We start from the raw sequence: 19,399 nt of genomic DNA on the forward strand, positions 1-19,399 counted from the left end.
ACTGCTGCAGTCATGGAAGATCACCTGCTTTATTTTGCTTTCAGAGCGCCGCCATGTTTACAAAGTTAATCACAGTCCCACCATCAGCGGCGAGTTTATCAGAAACATGGTGAAAGAGCTTCAGCCTGGAGTTTCTCCACTCGGCAGCGACGCCGAGCATCATCTGGCTTCACATTGCCTCTCTCACACACACACACACACACACCTGTCAACAGGAAGGAAAAATAAAAATGACCTTGGGGTGAAAACAAGGCGCCAGGTTTACGGCGTTTGAAGCGTAAATCAGCGCGACGTGGGGAGGAAAAACCACCTTGAAATGGACGAGTGACAGCGGAGAGAAAATCTCCCTCCAACATGAGGAGTCGGCCTTTCTGAACCCGCTCTGACTGACGGCGTTGGCTTCTCTGGACAGAGTCGCCGTCCGGTTGCGTAAACAGCCCCGGCTAGTCTGAGTCGGGCGCACTGAGGCTTTCTGGGCCGAGCTGCAGACCTTCATGTCGCTCAAACGGCTTCCCAACATTCAGCGGTTCCGGCTGAGGAAGTTCAGGAGCCTTCGTCTTTGGTCTTTCCTTCAGCGCCGAGGCGGCGGCTTCATTAGCCAGACAAAGACTGGTCATCGGGGTCACTGGGGCCGTGACGTTTCCACGGTGGCGTAAAACAAAGCAAGAGTTCAGCTGTACGGACGTCTTCAGAGGAAACGTCAGGACGCGGTGAGGTCTGCTTCTGGAAGCACCGCTGCAGCAGTTTCACGTGTTCGTGTGGAAACCGTGGGCTGAACGTTGGATTGGAGCTGGAGGAAACCTCGCCGTTCCTCGCAGACAGCTGTGGAATCTGAAGCGTTCGGAGGTTTATTTGCAGAGTGAAAGTTGCAGGGGAGAAGCACGATGAGTTGCAGCTGCTCGGTCACCCCTGGAAACACCAGAGCTGGGGTTATGTTGAGACGACAGGATGAAGAGCGGGACGTGTGAGCGAGTCCTACCTGGCAGCGTCAGAACAAGATGGGCTTGCCTGCCGTCTTCTCCTGCACGTAGGAGGTGAAGCGTTTCAGGAACTTGGGGTACTCCCTCTTAGCAACGGCCCTGAGGACGGAGGCAGGAGCCCACCCTCCGGGATTCACTGCACAGACAACAAACCTGTTTACGGAGCAGGAAGAGCGGAGCACCGCGGCGTCTCCACGGCGTCCACAAGTCTGACATGTCCATGAGGCAGTGAACGCACCGTTGGCCACATATGTGATTCTACACAAGATGTTGTCCCTGCTCAGCTCTCTGTCTCCCTCTGGTGGGCTGACCAGCGTCTGACAGATCATGGCGATGTTGATTTTGGCTCGGACGCATCTGCTGCTCGGCTGCGGGTGCAAACGGACAAGAGCAGCAGGTGAGACGGGTCGGGCTCGGTTCTTACCGGACCTGGGGAGGATCCATGCGGACCCTCACCTGGGCATCGTCGTGGTCGACGGAGAAGTTGCAGACGAGCCACGTGTCCGTGTCGTTCTCGTTGCTGGCTGTGATCTTCCTCATGGCGGAGAGGTAGAGGACGTCTCTCTGGGAGGCCGGCCAGACCCGCTGAAAGCAGACGTGGCGCCGTTAGCAACGCCGCCGCGGGGAGCAGAGGAAGCTGCTGCTTCTTACCTTGTGGGTCTGATAGACGATGGCGGCGTTCTCCGACAGCGTCTCCACCACATTGAAGTTTTCGATGGTGGCTGAAAAAGAGAAGCATCGGTTAACTTTAGGAGTCTCCTCCAGATTCCAGCTGTGTGCCAACACCTACTCTCCCAGTCGTTGCGGTACGCCGTGTCCCAGAAGAAGTGGCAGACCTCGTGTCCGGTGACCCCCTTCACCGAGATGGTGGCCTTCAGTGGGTCCAGTACGATCCCGTTCTCCTCCACCTCTCTCCTGTAAACCTGCGAACACGCAGCGGAAGCAGAGTCACCCGGGTGGGGCTGGAACTCGCCGCAGCTCCTCAGCGACACAAACACACCTTCATTTCTCCCTCTTCAATCACCAGCTGCCAGTTGGCATCTCCGCCGACGTCCTGCAGGGAGTAGGTCATGTGGTTCTGCACCATCTCCTCCACCTGCGACAGACGGATCTGGATCATTCCAGACCTTCATCATGTCTCTTTTATGTAAAACTGTCAGTCCCAACCTTATCGCTGAATCTGTGCGTTCCGCTTCTGGAATAGACGTCTGGAGGTGGAACCGGACTGGATCGCTGGATCCTGATCTTCTCAGTCTGGGTCCACACACACACACACACACACACACACACACACACACAGTGAGAAACATGTACATGACACGTGCTTCAGGCTGGAGGTAATGAGGAGATCACCTGCTCCTCGATCTTGTCCTGTCGGTCTAGTGCAGCCTCCACCGCGTCGAAGAACTCATCCTCGTTGATGAGGCTGTTGGGACCTTCCTGTAGAGAGAAGCACCATCAGCTCGGCCAGTTCAGACACCCAGCTGCATACTGGAGGATTCCCAGTTAGTTCACCTCGTAATCCGGACCTCCAAAGTGAGACTTCTTCTTCAGCTCATTCAGAGCGGATTTATAACCCTCCTCTATTCTTCTTCTCTTCTCCATTTCCTGCACAAGCACACAGATCCAAGGTGAGCGGCAGGAAGGTTGACCTGGGAACGATATGGGGGGGGGGGGGGGGGGGTATCACAGACCCGATCCAGCCTCTTCTGCCAGGTGTCCTCCCTCTTCACCATGAGCTCGATGCAGTGGGACAGGGTGGCCAGGATCCCGGCTGTGGTGGCCTTGAACGTGATGGCCTCGCCCTTAAAGTCGATGCCGTTGATTCCCTTCTGACTCAGGGACTGAAACACTAAGCGACACACAAGCACGACATGTCCTTTTAAATCTGGTCTCTATCGGGACATTTTCCATATCGCTGGGTCAAACTCCGAGTGAAAGTTACGTCTGCTGGGAGTTTGGAGCTTTAGGTAAAAGTTACGTCTGCTGGGAGTTTGGAGCTTTAGGTAAAAGTTACGTCTGCTGGGAGTTTGGAGCTTTAGGTAAAAGTTACGTCTGCCGGGAGTTTGGAGCTTTAGGAGAGAAGCCGTCTGAGAGGTAAAAGTTACGTCTGCCGGGAGTTTGGAGCTTTAGGTAAAAGTTACGTCTGACGGGAGTTTGGAGCTTTAGGTAAAAGTTACGTCTGCCGGGAGTTTGGAGCTTTAGGAGAGAAGCCGTCTGAGAGGTAAAAGTTACGTCTGACGGGAGTTTGGAGCTTTAGGTAAAAGTTACGTCTGACGGGAGTTTGGAGCTTTAGGTAAAAGTTACGTCTGACGGGAGTTTGGAGCTTTAGGTAAAAGTTGTCTGTAGGGAGTTTGGAGCTTTAGGTAAAAGTTACGTCTGACGGGAGTTTGGAGCTTTAGGTAAAAGTTGTCTGTAGGGAGTTTGGAGCTTTAGGTAAAAGTTACATCTGACGGGAGTTTGGAGCTTTAGGTAAAAGTTGTCTGTAGGGAGTTTGGAGCTTTAGGTAAAAGTTACGTCTGACGGGAGTTTGGAGCTTTAGGTAAAAGTTATGTCTGTAGGGAGTTTGGAGCTTTAGGTAAAAGTTATGTCTGTAGGGAGTTTGGAGCTTTAGGAGAGAAGCCGTCTGAGAGGTAAAAGTTACGTCTGACGGGAGTTTGGAGCTTTAGGTAAAAGTTACGTCTGACGGGAGTTTGGAGCTTTAGGTAAAAGTTACGTCTGACGGGAGTTTGGAGCTTTAGGTAAAAGCTACGTCTGACGGGAGTTTGGAGCTTTTGGTAAAAGCTACGTCTGACGGGAGTTTGGAGCTTTAGGTAAAAGCTACGTCTGACGGGAGTTTGGAGCTTTAGGTAAAAGTTACATCTGACGGGAGTTTGGAGCTTTAGGAGAGAAGCCGTCTGAGAGGTAAAAGTTACGTCTGACGGGAGTTTGGAGCTTTAGGTAAAAGTTATGTCTGACGGGAGTTTGGAGCTTTAGGTAAACGTTACGTCTGACGGGAGTTTGGAGCTTTAGGTAAAAGTTACATCTGATGGGAGTTTGGAGCTTTAGGTAAAAGTTACATCTGACGGGAGTTTGGAGCTTTAGGTAAAAGTTACATCTGACGGGAGTTTGGAGCTTTAGGTAAAAGTTACATCTGACGGGAGTTTGGAGCTTTAGGTAAAAGTTACATCTGACGGGAGTTTGGAGCTTTAGGTAAAAGTTACGTCTGACGGGAGTTTGGAGCTTTAGGTAAAAGTTACGTCTGCCGGGAGTTTGGAGCTTTAGGTAAAAGTTACATCTGACGGGAGTTTGGAGCTTTAGGTAATAGCATCTGACGGGAGTTTGGAGCTTTAGGTAAAAGTTACATCTGACGGGAGTTTGGAGCTTTAGGTAATAGCATCTGACGGGAGTTTGGAGCTTTAGGTAAAAGTTACATCTGACGGGAGTTTGGAGCTTTAGGTAAAAGTTACATCTGACGGGAGTTTGGAGCTTTAGGTAAAAGTTACATCTGACGGGAGTTTGGAGCTTTAGATAATAGTTACGTCTGACGGGAGTTTGGAGCTTTAGGTAAAAGTTACGTCTGACGGGAGTTTGGAGCTTTAGGTAAAAGTTACATCTGACGGGAGTTTGGAGCTTTAGGTAAAAGTTACATCTGACGGGAGTTTGGAGCTTTAGGTAAAAGTTACGTCTGACGGGAGTTTGGAGCTTTAGGAGAGAAGCCGTCTGAGAGGTAAAAGTTACGTCTGACGGGAGTTTGGAGCTTTAGGTAAAAGTTACGTCTGACGGGAGTTTGGAGCTTTAGGTAAAAGTTACATCTGACGGGAGTTTGGAGCTTTAGGTAAAAGTTACATCTGACGGGAGTTTGGAGCTTTAGGTAAAAGTTACGTCTGATGGGAGTTTGGAGCTTTAGGTAAAAGTTACATCTGACGGGAGTTTGGAGCTTTAGGTAAAAGTTACGTCTGACGGGAGTTTGGAGCTTTAGGAGAGAAGCGGTCTGAGAGGTAAAAGTTACGTCTGACGGGAGTTTGGAGCTTTAGGTAATAGCATCTGACGGGAGTTTGGAGCTTTAGGTAAAAGTTACGTCTGACGGGAGTTTGGAGCTTTAGGTAAAAGTTACGTCTGACGGGAGTTTGGAGCTTTAGGTAAAAGTTACGTCTGACGGGAGTTTGGAGCTTTAGGTAAAAGTTACGTCTGACGGGAGTTTGGAGCTTTAGGTAAAAGTTACGTCTGACGGGAGTTTGGAGCCTTAGGTAAAAGTTACGTCTGATGGGAGTTTGGAGCTTTAGGTAAAAGTTACGTCTGACGGGAGTTTGGAGCTTTAGGTAAAAGTTACGTCTGACGGGAGTTTGGAGCTTTAGGTAAAAGCTACGTCTGACGGGAGTTTGGAGCTTTAGGTAAAAGCTACGTCTGACGGGAGTTTGGAGCTTTAGGTAAAAGCTACGTCTGACGGGAGTTTGGAGCTTTAGGTAAAAGTTAACGCTGTAGGGAGTTTGGAGCTTTAGGAGAGAAGCCGTCTGAGAGGTAAAAGTTACGTCTGACGGGAGTTTGGAGCTTTAGGTAAAAGTTATGTCTGTAGGGAGTTTGGAGCTTTAGGTAAAAGTTACGTCTGACGGGAGTTTGGAGCTTTAGGTAAAAGTTACATCTGACGGGAGTTTGGAACTTTAGGTAAAAGTTATGTCTGACGGGAGTTTGGAGCTTTAGGAGAGAAGCCATCTGAGAGGTAAAAGTTACGTCTGACGGGAGTTTGGAGCTTTAGGTAAAAGTTACGTCTGACGGGAGTTTGGAGCTTTAGGTAAAAGTTACGTCTGACGGGAGTTTGGAGCTTTAGGTAAAAGTTACATCTGACGGGAGTTTGGAGCTTTAGGAGAGAAGCCGTCTGAGAGGTAAAAGTTACGTCTGACGGGAGTTTGGAGCTTTAGGAGAGAAGCCGTCTGAGAGGTAAAAGTTACGTCTGACGGGAGTTTGGAGCTTTAGGAGAGAAGCCATCTGAGAGGTAAAAGTTATGTCTGACGGGAGTTTGGAGCTTTAGGTAAAAGTTACATCTGACGGGAGTTTGGAGCTTTAGGAGAGAAGCCGTCTGAGAGGTAAAAGTTACGTCTGACGGGAGTTTGGAGCTTTAGGTAAAAGTTACATCTGACTGGAGTTTGGAGCTTTAGGTAAAAGTTACATCTGACTGGAGTTTGGAGCTTTAGGTAAAAGTTATGTCTGACGGGAGTTTGGAGCTTTAGGTAAAAGTTACATCTGACTGGAGTTTGGAGCTTTAGGTAAAAGTTACATCTGACGGGAGTTTGGAGCTTTAGGTAAAAGTTATGTCTGACGGGAGTTTGGAGCTTTAGGTAAAAGTTACATCTGACGGGAGTTTGGAGCTTTAGGAGAGAAGCCATCTGAGAGGTAAAAGTTACATCTGACGGGAGTTTGGAGCTTTAGGTAAAAGTTACGTCTGACGGGAGTTTGGAGCTTTAGGTAAAAGTTACATCTGACGGGAGTTTGGAGCTTTAGGTAAAAGTTACATCTGACGGGAGTTTGGAGCTTTAGGAGAGAAGCCGTCTGAGAGGTAAAAGTTACGTCTGACGGGAGTTTGGAGCTTTAGGAGAGAAGCCGTCTGAGAGGTAAAAGTTACATCTGACGGGAGTTTGGAGCTTTAGGTAAAAGTTACGTCTGACGGGAGTTTGGAGCTTTAGGTAAAAGTTACATCTGACGGGAGTTTGGAGCTTTAGGTAAAAGTTACATCTGACGGGAGTTTGGAGCTTTAGGAGAGAAGCCGTCTGAGAGGTAAAAGTTACGTCTGACGGGAGTTTGGAGCTTTAGGAGAGAAGCCGTCTGAGAGGTAAAAGTTACGTCTGACGGGAGTTTGGAGCTTTAGGAGAGAAGCCGTCTGAGAGGTAAAAGTTATGTCTGACGGGAGTTTGGAGCTTTAGGAGAGAAGCCGTCTGAGAGGTAAAAGTTATGTCTGACGGGAGTTTGGAGCTTTAGGTAAAAGTTACATCTGACGGGAGTTTGGAGCTTTAGGAGAGAAGCCGTCTGAGAGGTAAAAGTTACGTCTGACGGGAGTTTGGAGCTTTAGGTAAAAGTTACATCTGACTGGAGTTTGGAGCTTTAGGTAAAAGTTACATCTGACTGGAGTTTGGAGCTTTAGGTAAAAGTTATGTCTGACGGGAGTTTGGAGCTTTAGGTAAAAGTTACATCTGACTGGAGTTTGGAGCTTTAGGTAAAAGTTACATCTGACGGGAGTTTGGAGCTTTAGGTAAAAGTTATGTCTGACGGGAGTTTGGAGCTTTAGGTAAAAGTTACATCTGACGGGAGTTTGGAGCTTTAGGAGAGAAGCCATCTGAGAGGTAAAAGTTACATCTGACGGGAGTTTGGAGCTTTAGGTAAAAGTTACGTCTGACGGGAGTTTGGAGCTTTAGGTAAAAGTTACATCTGACGGGAGTTTGGAGCTTTAGGTAAAAGTTACATCTGACGGGAGTTTGGAGCTTTAGGAGAGAAGCCGTCTGAGAGGTAAAAGTTACGTCTGACGGGAGTTTGGAGCTTTAGGAGAGAAGCCGTCTGAGAGGTAAAAGTTACGTCTGACGGGAGTTTGGAGCTTTAGGAGAGAAGCCGTCTGAGAGGTAAAAGTTACGTCTGACGGGAGTTTGGAGCTTTAGGAGAGAAGCCGTCTAAGAGGTAAAAGTTATGTCTGACGGGAGTTTGGAGCTTTAGGAGAGAAGCCGTCTGAGAGGTAAAAGTTACGTCTGACGGGAGTTTGGCGCTTTAGGAGAGAAGCCATCTGAGAGGTAAAAGTTACGTCTGACGGTAGTTTGGAGCTTTAGGAGAGAAGCCGTCTGAGGTAAAAGTTACGACTGACGGGAGTTTGGAGCTTTAGGAGAGAAGCCGTCTGAGAGGTAAAAGTTCGGACAAGGCGGTAAAATCAGACTTTACTCACGTTTCTCTCTGTTGCTGCACAGAAACTCTTCGTCAGCGCCCGTGTTCGGAAAGTCGTCTTCATCGTCTTCCACGACTGCAAGAGAAAGGAGACAGGTGTCATCTGGTCGCCCCCGGTGACAACGTGACAATGGTCTGGTTTCATCCTCACAACGGAGGGGGAGGGGGAGAACAAAAGCAGGGCTTCATTCGCTGCAGTCGTCCACACAGACGGCCATGATGCTCGCTGTCCGACTCTACACACACCAACACACACATTCCTGCAGGGTTCAGTACGACAAACACTTCCATTATTATGCTGGTATGAATGTAAACCCATCCTGACTGTGTTTTCATGTGAAACTGGGACAGAACCAGTCAGAAAGCAGATGAGCTGCAGCGCTCCTCTCCGTCTCGTTCTGATTATTACCTCAGAAATAATCTGGAATATTCTGCCCTAGTTTCCCGTCAACACTCCGCCCAGGCCTGGAAGTTTCATTTATTTACGTATTAAAAGCCAAAATAAAAATGTAAATCTGGCTTTGACTTCCAGACACGAGCGCATGGCTTTGTAGGATCGGCTTCTCGTTGCAGCGCGTCAGCTCACGGCTTCGCTGAAACTTTCCCTCTCATCCAGACAAGTCGACGTTCAGCGAAGCTGCTGAAGTCGCGGCGTGGACGAAAAACTCCTCCAGCAGCAGAAGCGACAACATGTTACCATGGTAACTAACTCTTCCCGACGCAGCGGGAATCACACAGTTCAAAGACCTTCTGAAGCTGAGATGAAGGAAAACACGGCAGCCTGGAGTGTGGGAAGCTGAAACGGCCGTGAAGCCGTGAAGGCACCAGCAGTTTCAGGCTGGACATGAAGCCGACACGAAGCTGTAGGACTGCTTACTTCGGTCTCTCTGCAGCTCGTCCTTGGACACGGCGTCTGCACAGCTGTCAAAGTATTTCTGCAGCGTGTCCACCTGCCTGCACAGGATGTCTCGGAACGTCTCCATCTCTGCCAGCTTCTCCGTCAGGCTGTGGCCCTTCTGTAACGGAACAAATGGCGAGTGTTTACAGACCGCAGCAGACACGATGAGTTTCTACAAGCATCCAGACCACGCTGGTAATGTGCTTTACCTTGAAGGAGGAGGCAGAGGTGGCGGAGTAGCCGCTGGTGGCCGATGTGAGCGACAGCATGGAGCCGTGGCGCCGCAGACTGGACTCTGAGCCATATCCAGGATCAGCCTGAGGAGATGAGGACACGACTTCAGACTGTTTTACCACATCTGTGTAAAACCCCACTCCTCCCTCTGCTGCAGGTTTATCTGGAGACAGACGGGACGTTGTGCACGTCTAATCTGACACAGATCCAGTCTGCCCCGCAGCAGCATGACGGAAACACGCCTCCTCTGTCTGCTGACCGACCAGCTGCTGCAGGAAACCGCCATCAGGGGGCGCAGGCGGACCCAGCAGGCCGAGGTAACTGTCGGTCAACGACCAGGAGTAGCTCTGCAGGAGGATTTCAGCAGCCAGCATACTGCTCCCTCTCCGACTTCATCACACACACACACACACACACACACACACAGTCTGTTTGCACACTCCGTCTGCTTCAGACAGGGTGTGTGTGTGTGTGTGTCCCTGCAGAAACACACACACTTCCTGATGTCAAGCTCATCCAAACGGTGATCTGGTAGCCATGCTTCTCATGTGTTGGTTGTAGTGTTTGTGTCTCCATGGCGACGATGTGATGGAGGCGGGGCCTTCTGGGGAGAGCGGTTTCAGTGATGACTCATTGTGGGTGCGATGGGGGGGGCTGGATGTGCTCGGGGGTTTCCCGAAGCGAGAGCGATGAGTCTGTAGCGTGTTTATGCTGCATGAGTCTCTGGTCCATGTCCGACCGACGCTGGAACAAAGTTTTAACCTGGTTCTGTTCGGCACACGTCTCTGCCGGGGGGGGGTTTAGAATCTGGTTCAATACGTCTCAGGTTCCTCTCCAACTGCTGCTTCTGAAGAGCCACGTCCCACATCTGCATGGAGGAGAACCCAGCAGCAGGCTGATGGCTCCCAGCTGGTGTCGTGTAATGGGACATGTTAATGTCATGTAGGACACATCAGACACTGCAGACGGAGGCAGCTCTGAGCAGCGATGGGAGGTACAGCAGGACGTCTTTAGGGAACCCAGATCTCCCGGAAACGCCTCGACGGTGATAAAACCGATTGTCAGCGGCGACACCTCGCCGGGAGAGTTTCTGATATTCAGGTTATTTCATCGACATGTCGGACGTCCAGATCACGCTGCGTGTTACTGATGGACATGTTTCCATCTCATCGTGGTCCCTGAGCTCACATGTTCTATACGCTCTACCAGCTCCAGCTGGTCTCAACGTGATGTAAAAACTCACCTTCTGTTGCTGCTTAAATGCACTGGTTTACGACTTCTATGAACTGTGGGTTTCATCTTCTGCAGGGAATTTGTTCCGTGTTTTAACTGATTCAGAAATAAAGTCAGACTGGATGAAAGGAAGCAGCGCTGCCACACAAACTGGAACCTGACTGGGTTTTTCTGCTGAACTCATCTAGTCAGACCCAGTTCTAACCAGTTGTAACCAGTTCTAACCAGCTGTAACCAATTGTAACCAGTTCCAACCTGTTGTAAGCAGTTCTAACCAGTTGTGACCAGTTGTAACCAGTTCTTACCAGTTGTGGCCAGTTCTAACCAGTTGTAACCAATTCTTACCAATTGTGACCAGTTGTAACCAGTTCCTACCAGTTGTGAACAGTTCTAACCAGTTGGAACCTGTTGTGACCAGTTGGAACCAGTTCTAACCAGTTGTAGTCAGTTGTAACCAGTTGAGCCAGCTACATCTCAGCAGGTGAACCCAACCTGCAACATGAGGAACTCGTGGGAGCTGCAGCGGAGCGTCAGTAAATCAGGGTTACATGAACCTGAGTCGACAGACCTCAACATGCTGCTGGTCCAGGATGAAGCTATACACACGTTCCTGCAGAGGACAGGACGGACGCAATGTGTCACTCACTCACGCGCGCGCGCGCACACACACACACACAAACACACACACGCTGTGACAGCGTGCTGAGCTAAAGACAAGTTTACCAGATTTCCTACAGTCCTAGACATGCCACAAACGCACCAGTGGTAGAGGGATGATTACTGTCCCCTGGACTCCTCCCTTCTCCCTCCTCCCCTCTCTGATACTCTGATGGAAACACACACGCACACAGTAAACACACACATTCACCAATACAACCATGTATGAGATGTTAATTCGGCGTGTGTGTCTTACTCTGTGCAGCTCAATGGAGTCGATCCACTGGTTTCTGTGCTCTGGATCCTGAGCCCGGAGGTACCAGACACTGTCGTTGACGCTGACGTCCAGCCGGCACTCGTCAAACTCATGAGACTGAAAGAAACAGATCCAGGCTGAAAATCAGGCTCCTGTGTGAGTGTGAGTGTAAGTGAATGAGGCCAGTGACGAGCAGAAGACTGTCTGGATATCCATCGTTTGATGTGCTTTTCGTAGCTTTCAGTGGAGCAGAGAGCAACGTGAGAGGTGGCGACACTTTCCGATTCTCTGTCCATCGCGTGGACGCCGGTGATGATGTGGACCACATGGTCGTCCACGTGGTTGTCCATGTGGTCTTCCATGTGGTCTTCCATGTGCTCCATGAAACATGTTGAGGTTGAGCTCATCTGTACGTCTCAAAGCCAAACAGGAACGTGGAGTCCTGCAGGAGGCCCATAAAGGCCTTTTTCAGAGAGAAGCAGCAGCGTGCTGCAAAACTCTGCAGCAGAGTGTGTGTATGTGTGTGAGGGTGTGTGTGTGTGTGTGTGAGAGTGCGTGTGCTGGCAGGAATGAAAGAAAGACGGTGACAGCAGTGGTGTGAACTCGTGAAAGGAAAGCTCAGCAGGAGTTGGGTCACATTGTCAGCAGCCTTTCTGGTTCCTTTGCAGGAAAGTCGCTTCGCTTCTGGGTCAAAACGTGCATCTGATCCTGATCCCAGGAGCGGCCCGGTCCGGTTCAAACGGGCCGGATACAGGTAGTGGACTCCAAAACAAAGTGCATTGTGGGAAAACATACCCAGAACACATGTGTGGCGTGTCAGTCAGACATGGAAGAACCTGGTAAAAGTTCTGAGAGAATCCTAAAGGATCCGGACCAGAGGCGGCTGATCAATGAGCCCGAATGGGTTCGGTCCGGATCCTGAAGTGGAAATTCCTGCTGCAGGGAACAGATGACATCACAGCCAGGCAATCAGGATTCTGCTTTATTGATTATTTATGGGCTGCACGGTGGCGCAGTGGTTAGCACTGTGGCCTCACAGCAAGAAGGTCACTGGTTCGATCCTTGGCTGGTTTGGTCAGTGGCCTTTCTGTGTGGAGTTTGCATGTTCTCCCCGTGTATGCGTGGGTTCTCTCCAGGTACTCCGGCTTCCTCCCACCATCCAAAGACATGATGTTAGGTTAATTGGTCACTCTAAATTGCCCCTAGGAATGAGTGTGAGCATGAGTGTGGTTGTTCGTCTCTCTGTGTGGCCCTGCGATGGACTGGCGAGCTGTCCAGGGTGTACACTGCCTGTCTGGGATAGGCTCCAGCTTCCCCGCGACCCTGAATTGGAATAAGCGGTTCGGAGAATGAATGAATGATTATTTATGTTTAATAAGGATCAATATGAGGTTAAAATGCTCTGCTGGGTGTGATGGGAAGCAGAAGAGGTACGAGGCGTGTTTCTGCAGATCTGAGCGTCAGAAAGGAAAACAAGTGTTAGGTAGCAACATGACAGCCTGGAGAACACCTGGTTCCAGCTGTCTGTCCGCTGCCCGCGACTGGACCCACGAGTCCGCATGCCACTGGATCCGCGAGTCCGCATGCGACACCACACGCTACTTGACACGCGACTCCGCATGTGACTGGATCCGCGAGTCCGCATGCGACACCACACGCTACTTGACACGCGACTCCGCATGCCACTGGATCCGCGAGTCCGCATGCGACACCACACGCTACTTGACACGCGACTCCGCATGTGACTGGACCCGCGACTCCGCATGCCACTGGATCCGCGAGTCCGCATGCGACACCACACGCGACTCTGCATGTGACTGGATCCGCGAGTCCGCATGCCACTGGATCCGCGAGTCCGCATGCGACACCACACGCGACTCTGCATGTGACTGGATCCGCGAGTCCGCATGCCACTGGATCCGCGAGTCCGCATGCGACACCACACGCTACTTGACACGCGACTCCGCATGTGACTGGACCCACGACTCCGCATGCCACTGGATCCACGAGTCCGCATGCGACACCACACGCTACTTGACACGCGACTCCGCATGTGACTGGACCCGCGACTCCGCATGTGACTGGACCCGCGACTCCGCATGCCACTGGATCCACGAGTCCGCATGCGACACCACACGCTACTTGACACGCGACTCCGCATGTGACTGGACCCGCGACTCCGCATGCCACTGGATCCACGAGTCCGCATGCGACACCACACGCTACTTGACACGCGACTCCGCATGTGACTGGACCCGCGACTCCGCATGCCACTGGATCCGCGAGTCCGCATGCGACACCACACGCGACTCCGCATGTGACTGGATCCGCGAGTCCGCATGCCACTGGATCCACGAGTCCGCATGCGACACCACACGCTACTTGACACGCGACTCCGCATGTGACTGGACCCGCGACTCCGCATGCCACTGGATCCGCGAGTCCGCATGCGACACCACACGCGACTCCGCATGTGACTGGATCCGCGAGTCCGCATGCGACACCACACGCTACTTGACACGCGACTCCGCATGTGACTGGACCCGCGACTCCGCATGCCACTGGATCCACGAGTCCGCATGCGACACCACACGCTACTTGACACGCGACTCCGCATGTGACTGGATCCGCGAGTCCGCATGCCACTGGATCCGCGAGTCCGCATGCGACACCACACGCTACTTGACACGCGACTCCGCATGTGACTGGATCCGCGAGTCCGCATGCCACTGGATCCGCGAGTCCGCATGCGACACCACACGCTACTTGACACGCGACTCCGCATGTGACTGCACCCGCGACTCCGCATGCCACTGGATCCGCGAGTCCGCATGCGACACCACACGCTACTTGACACGCGACTCCGCATGTGACTGGACCCGCGACTCCGCATGCCACTGGATCCGCGAGTCCGCATGCGACACCACACGCTACTTGACACGCGACTCCGCATGTGACTGGTCACGCGACCGGACCCGCGACTCCACACGCAACTGGACAAGCGACTCCATACCCGACTCCACACAGGACTCCACGCGACTTGACACGACACCGCACGCGACTGGACACGCGACTCCACATGCCACTGGATCCGCGACTCCGCACGCGACTGGACCCGCGACTCCGCACGCGACTGGACCCGCGACTCCGCACGCGACTGGACACGCGACTCCGCACGCGACTCCGCACGCGACTCCGCACGCGACTCCGCACGCGACTCCGCACGCGACTGGACCTGCGACTCCGCACGCGACTGGACACGCAACTCCACACGCGACTGGACAAGCGACTCCGCACGTGACAAGATGAACTGACGCAGGACGGCAGGAACGTTCAGGAAATGACGGAGGAAATGTCTGCAGCTGGAGAAGGAACAAACGGGGAGATGAGCTACCATCAGATGGCGTTCCGGCCTGAGTCTGCTTTCACACGGCACCTATTCCAACTGAACCCTCTAAAAAAGGCCAGAAGCAGCGCCGCGCCATGACGTCCTGCAGACGGGAGAGTCGCCATGTGTGGACATTTAGCAGCAGCGAACATCAGGCTTCAGCTGCGTGTTTTCCTCAAACACGAGCTCAGCTTCAGAGCAACTGACTTGTGAAGCGGGTGGAGGCGCCTGCAGACGGCGGGAAGAACCAACGCCATCTACCTGCATTAGAGGATGACGCCGCTCAGCGAGGGGTTTCACCGCCAGAGACAGGGAACAGGAATGCTCATGTTAGCCACACGGCGCTCTGCAGGCGGCATTTCCAGGATATCGGGTTCACAACGCCGCACCGAGGACGTCACATGACACACCGCTTCCACACAAACACAGCAGCTGTGTCCGTTCATCCTGCTCCGCTTGCTCCCAGAACCGCTTCATGGCGGAAAACCAGTTCTGATCCAGATCAAAGCGGGTTCAGACGCCAGTCTCAGTCCTTTTACAGGAAGTGGACTACAAACATGGTGTAATGTCACTTCAGCGCACGGCATTGTGGGTAAACACAATCACCCAGACCGCCGGGACCTGATCCACCCAGACCGCCGGAACCTGATAAAGAGGTCTGATTTGTAGGAGACCTGCAGCGTGTTTCGCGTCAGCCCAGAGTCTCGTTTCCCAGCAGAAATAACCGAACTGTGTGTTTAATGCAGAGATCCAGATGTTGATGTTTAGAAGCCTTTTAGAAAATGTCATAAAGCTGATACTTCTGACAAAAAATATATATGTTGTCTCAGTTTATCATTAAATATGCAGTAAAACTCACATCTACTAATATGACAGCCGTACCGGTTGGGGCCGGATTTAGGGGCCACACAGCAGCAATGCTTTCAGCCCAAAACAAAGATGGCTGCATGTTTCTAAACTCCATGCATCATTTAAACAGGCAGAGACAGAGACAGCCCTCCTCTGCAAGCAGCAGCTTGCCAGCAGGACATTTAGAAAAGAGTGTGAGGGAAAGGTGTGTCGCTCCTCTCAGAAAGCACTTACAGTGATGACGGCCTTGCTGAGGCAGAGGGAACCCCGGCAGCCGTACTCTGTCTCATCCTGGGACTTGTAGTAGCTCAGCGTGTTGTTCTTCAGCACAACCCAGCGGTCCTGCCAGCCATGGATGTAGTTGGTCCACTGAAACAAAGTTTGAGAATAAAAAGCAATGATTTCAGGAAGAAAACACAGAATGTTATTGATATTCCAGTTTGTTCCATTGTGACCAGGTAACTGGGAAAGGATGCAGTGTCAGGTGAACCTGTTTACATGCAGTACATAAAACATCAAGCATGGAGGCGTACGCCGCCGCCGGCTTCTCTGGGAACTCTTCTGGGATTTTATGTAACGTAGACCCATAATCCGAATGAGCTCCATGACGTGTTTGCAGCTTGTTATGACAGACCAGGTGAGCTCAACGTGGATCTGCTAATCTCACAAGATGCTGGGGAAGCGGGTCAGCATGCAATCTGTTTCCAGCCAGCCGTGAACACACACATTAATACCACATGAGCTGCTCGCAGCTTAACAAGTAAAACGTCTGTCCCCAATCAGACCAGCGGGCAGAGGCGTATGGTTAACTGGGTTACCCACTCATCGTCTGGCAGAGGGCTTCACAGCATGTTCAGCACAGAAAACCAGTTTGACACATGCACAGCGGGCTTTCAGCAAACCCAGCATCTTTCTGGACCTCAACCTCTGCTGCCAAACCATTACTCCCAGTATGACAGGACACATGTCCCAGTGTGACAGGACACATATCCCAGTATGACAGGACACATGTCCCAGTGTGACAGGACACATATCCCAGTATGACAGGACACATGTCCCAGTGGGACAGGACACATATCCCAGTATGACAGGACACATGTCCCAGTGTGACAGGACACATATCCCAGTATGACAGGACACATGTCCCAGTGTGACAGGACACATGTCCCAGTGTGACAGGACACATGTCCCAGTATGACAGGACACATGTCCCAGTGGGACAGGACACATATCCCAGTATGACAGGACACATGTCCCAGTGTGACAGGACACATGTCCCAGTATGACAGGACACATGTCCCAGTATGACAGGACACATGTCCCAGTGGGACAGGACACATATCCCAGTGTGACAGGACACATGTCCCAGTGGGACAGGACACATGTCCCAGTGGGACAGGACACATATCCCAGTATGACAGGACACATGTCCCAGTGTGACAGGACACATGTCCCAGTGGGACAGGACACATATCCCAGTATGACAGGACACATGTCCCAGTGTGACAGGACACATGTCCCAGTGGGACAGGACACATATCCCAGTATGACAGGACACATGTCCCAGTGGGACAGGACACATATCCCAGTGGGACAGGACACATATCCCAGTATGACAGGACACATGTCCCAGTGGGACAGGACACATGTCCCAGTATGACTGGACACGTCCCAGTGGGACAGGACACATATCCCAGTGGGACAGGACACATGTCCCAGTGGGACAGGACACATATCCCAGTATGACAGGACACATGTCCCAGTATGACAGGACACATGTCCCAGTGGGACAGGACACATATCCCAGTATGACAGGACACATGTCCCAGTATGACTGGACACGTCCCAGTGGGACAGGACACATATCCCAGTGGGACAGGACACATGTCCCAGTATGACAGGACACATATCCCAGTGTGACAGGACACATATCCCAGTGGGACAGGACACATATCCCAGTATGACAGGACACATGTCCCAGTGTGACAGGGCACATGTCTCAGTATGACTGGACACATGTCCCAGTATGACTGGACACGTCCCAGTATGACTGGACACATATCCCAGTGTGACAGGACACATATCCCAGTGTGACAGGACACATGTCCCAGTATGACAGGACACATGTCCCAGTGTGACAGGACACATGTCCCAGTATGACAGGACACATGTCCCAGTGTGACAGGGCACATGTCTCAGTATGACAGGACACATGTCCCAGTGTGACAGGACACATGTCCCAGTATGACAGGACACATGTCCCAGTGTGACAGGACACATGTCCCAGTATGACTGGACACGTCCCAGTGTGACAGGACACATGTCCCAGTATGACAGGACACATGTCCCAGTATGACAGGACACATGTCCACATCTACCCAGTTTGGAGGCTTTACCTGACAAGGGTTCAGTTATCTGGCTGTCAGATGGGACACCATCATGGAAAGGCAGGATCCCCCCAGGTGAAGGTCCCACCTGGAGACTCACCTTGCTGAGGACTCCGCTGAACTCCGCGACACCAGTGGGGGGTCCGAACTCCTCTCTGGGCTCCAAATCCTCCTCAGAACCGGAGGAGTTCCAGCTCTGGTTGTCGGACATTTTATCAGAAATGTTGAAATACCGAGACGGAACCAGAGTACTGCTGGAGGGAACCGGCGGATTCGGTTCGGGCAGTAACAGCTCAGCGGGTCATGTCGGGCTGGGACCGGTCCGCCAACAGCTCCGAGGGAACCAGAGCAACCGAGATGTCGGAGGATCGATAGCTGGCTGGCCTGAAAACAGCTTAGCCCCGATCTGGTGCTCAAAGGGTCGCAGCGCGAGACGTCAACTGTCCGCTCCGCTTCAACCGAAAAGCGGAACAAGAGGGGAAAAGAAGGAGAAAAACGAGGGAAAATATTAATGAAATGTAGAAAAACGAGCTGAGACGAGCTGCAGCGGTCCTAGCTGGTCCGTCGCCGCCTTTCAGAGAAGCTCCGCAGCTTCTGTCCTGCTGACAGCCCCGCGGACCACCGCCATGTTCAGCCTACCCAGCTCCACTGCTTCCTCTAACGGCTGCTGCACGAGCGCTGCGCGTGTCCCCGCTGCCGCGCGTGTCCCCGCTGCCGCGCTGCGCAGGGGCGCTGGCCCCGCTGACGTCACCTGAGTCCGCTCCTAAAATGGAAATAGGCCACGCCCCCTGTTTATAGTACAGACCTGAAAATAGACTGGAGACTGAGGAGTCTCCTCTGAGGAGGAGCACTGAGAGGAGCAGAGGAGGGAAACCAACACGAAAACAACAACAAACAACTAAATAGATAAATAAAGAGGTTTAGTTCAAAGAATAAATTAAATGGAGGACCACTGACCAGAGCAGAGGAGGGAAACCAACACGAAAACAACAACAAACAAATATTACGAAAGTAATAATAAATAAAGGTTTTATGAAAATCATGACATTCTAATTCTGGTTCAATAGAAAGATTTTTTAAACAGCAAATAAATAGGATAAAATAATAAATGTTCCATCAGTCATAAACTAATATTCAGTAGAAGAATCCTGTGATGTTTCCAGTCCAGTCAGGTGTTTTCTGTTCCTCCCAGTCAGACTTCTGCACCTGTTGACAGGTATTTTGTCCCACTGTTCATCAGAAAAATGCTCTCATTAGTCCAGGACACATTTGTTTGTTTTTTTCTTTAACCCAATTAAATCACAAAACCGTGTCTTATATCACTGAATTAAAATTTAGCACATGTTTAATTCCTGTTCCTTATTCAGTCTCCAGTTATCTGAGTGACTGGAATAAATTCAGTCTTTTCTTTAATGAAAGGAGACGAAGACATCTGAGGACGACTGGAATGAAATCCATTGTGGTTATTGGACACAATGTCCTCCCAGCTTGTCTGCTGGGACAAATATGTGTTTTTATACATAAAAATTAATAAATAAACGGTCTGGCTGGTGTGGTACCTACACCAGCGCTCTGCTGCTCTTTCTGTTCTATCAGGAGCGCAATGAATTCTGGGAT

General features: G+C 51.4%; 1 protein-coding gene across 2 annotated transcripts; it reads right to left on the bottom strand.

Moving 5' to 3' along the window:
- Nucleotides 1-19: 19 nt before the first annotated feature.
- On the bottom strand, nucleotides 20-18,434 carry LOC306768721 (ceramide transfer protein-like). Of its 2 annotated transcripts, XM_079257138.1 has the most exons (18): nucleotides 17,883-18,434; nucleotides 15,630-15,764; nucleotides 11,159-11,275; nucleotides 11,006-11,071; nucleotides 8,988-9,095; nucleotides 8,758-8,896; nucleotides 7,882-7,956; nucleotides 2,675-2,832; nucleotides 2,496-2,588; nucleotides 2,334-2,420; nucleotides 2,148-2,234; nucleotides 1,981-2,076; nucleotides 1,771-1,903; nucleotides 1,632-1,702; nucleotides 1,437-1,565; nucleotides 1,219-1,348; nucleotides 980-1,116; nucleotides 20-909 (listed from the first exon to the last, which is right to left on the bottom strand). In XM_079257138.1, the coding sequence occupies exons 1-17, from the start codon at nucleotides 17,991-17,993 to the stop codon at nucleotides 989-991; spliced, it is 1,863 nt and encodes a 620-aa protein (XP_079113264.1). In that variant the 5' UTR covers nucleotides 17,994-18,434; the 3' UTR covers nucleotides 20-909; nucleotides 980-988. The 2 variants fall into 2 exon arrangements, with proteins under 2 accessions (XP_079113264.1, XP_079113265.1); XM_079257139.1 differs by lacking the exon at nucleotides 11,006-11,071.
- Between the last annotated feature and the right edge of the window lie 965 nt (nucleotides 18,435-19,399).

Source organism: Telmatherina bonti (genome assembly GCF_933228915.1).
Source record: "Telmatherina bonti genome assembly, chromosome: 17".
NCBI classification, from domain to species: domain Eukaryota; kingdom Metazoa; phylum Chordata; class Actinopteri; order Atheriniformes; family Telmatherinidae; genus Telmatherina; species Telmatherina bonti.

What these genes read in the sequence shown, in the direction of transcription:
- LOC306768721 (XM_079257138.1), bottom strand. Translation starts at nt 17,993, where the DNA reads ATGTCCGACAACCAGAGCTGGAACTCCTCCGGTTCTGAGGAGGATTTG. An exon ending in TCAGCAAGGCCGTCATCACT is followed by an intron (nt 11,276 to 15,629) that starts GTAAGTGCTTTC and finishes TGTTTCTTTCAG; the next exon opens with TCTCATGAGTTTGACGAGTG. An exon ending in TCGTCTATCAGACCCACAAG is followed by an intron (nt 1,566 to 1,631) that starts GTAAGAAGCAGC and finishes GTCTGCTTTCAG; the next exon opens with CGGGTCTGGCCGGCCTCCCA.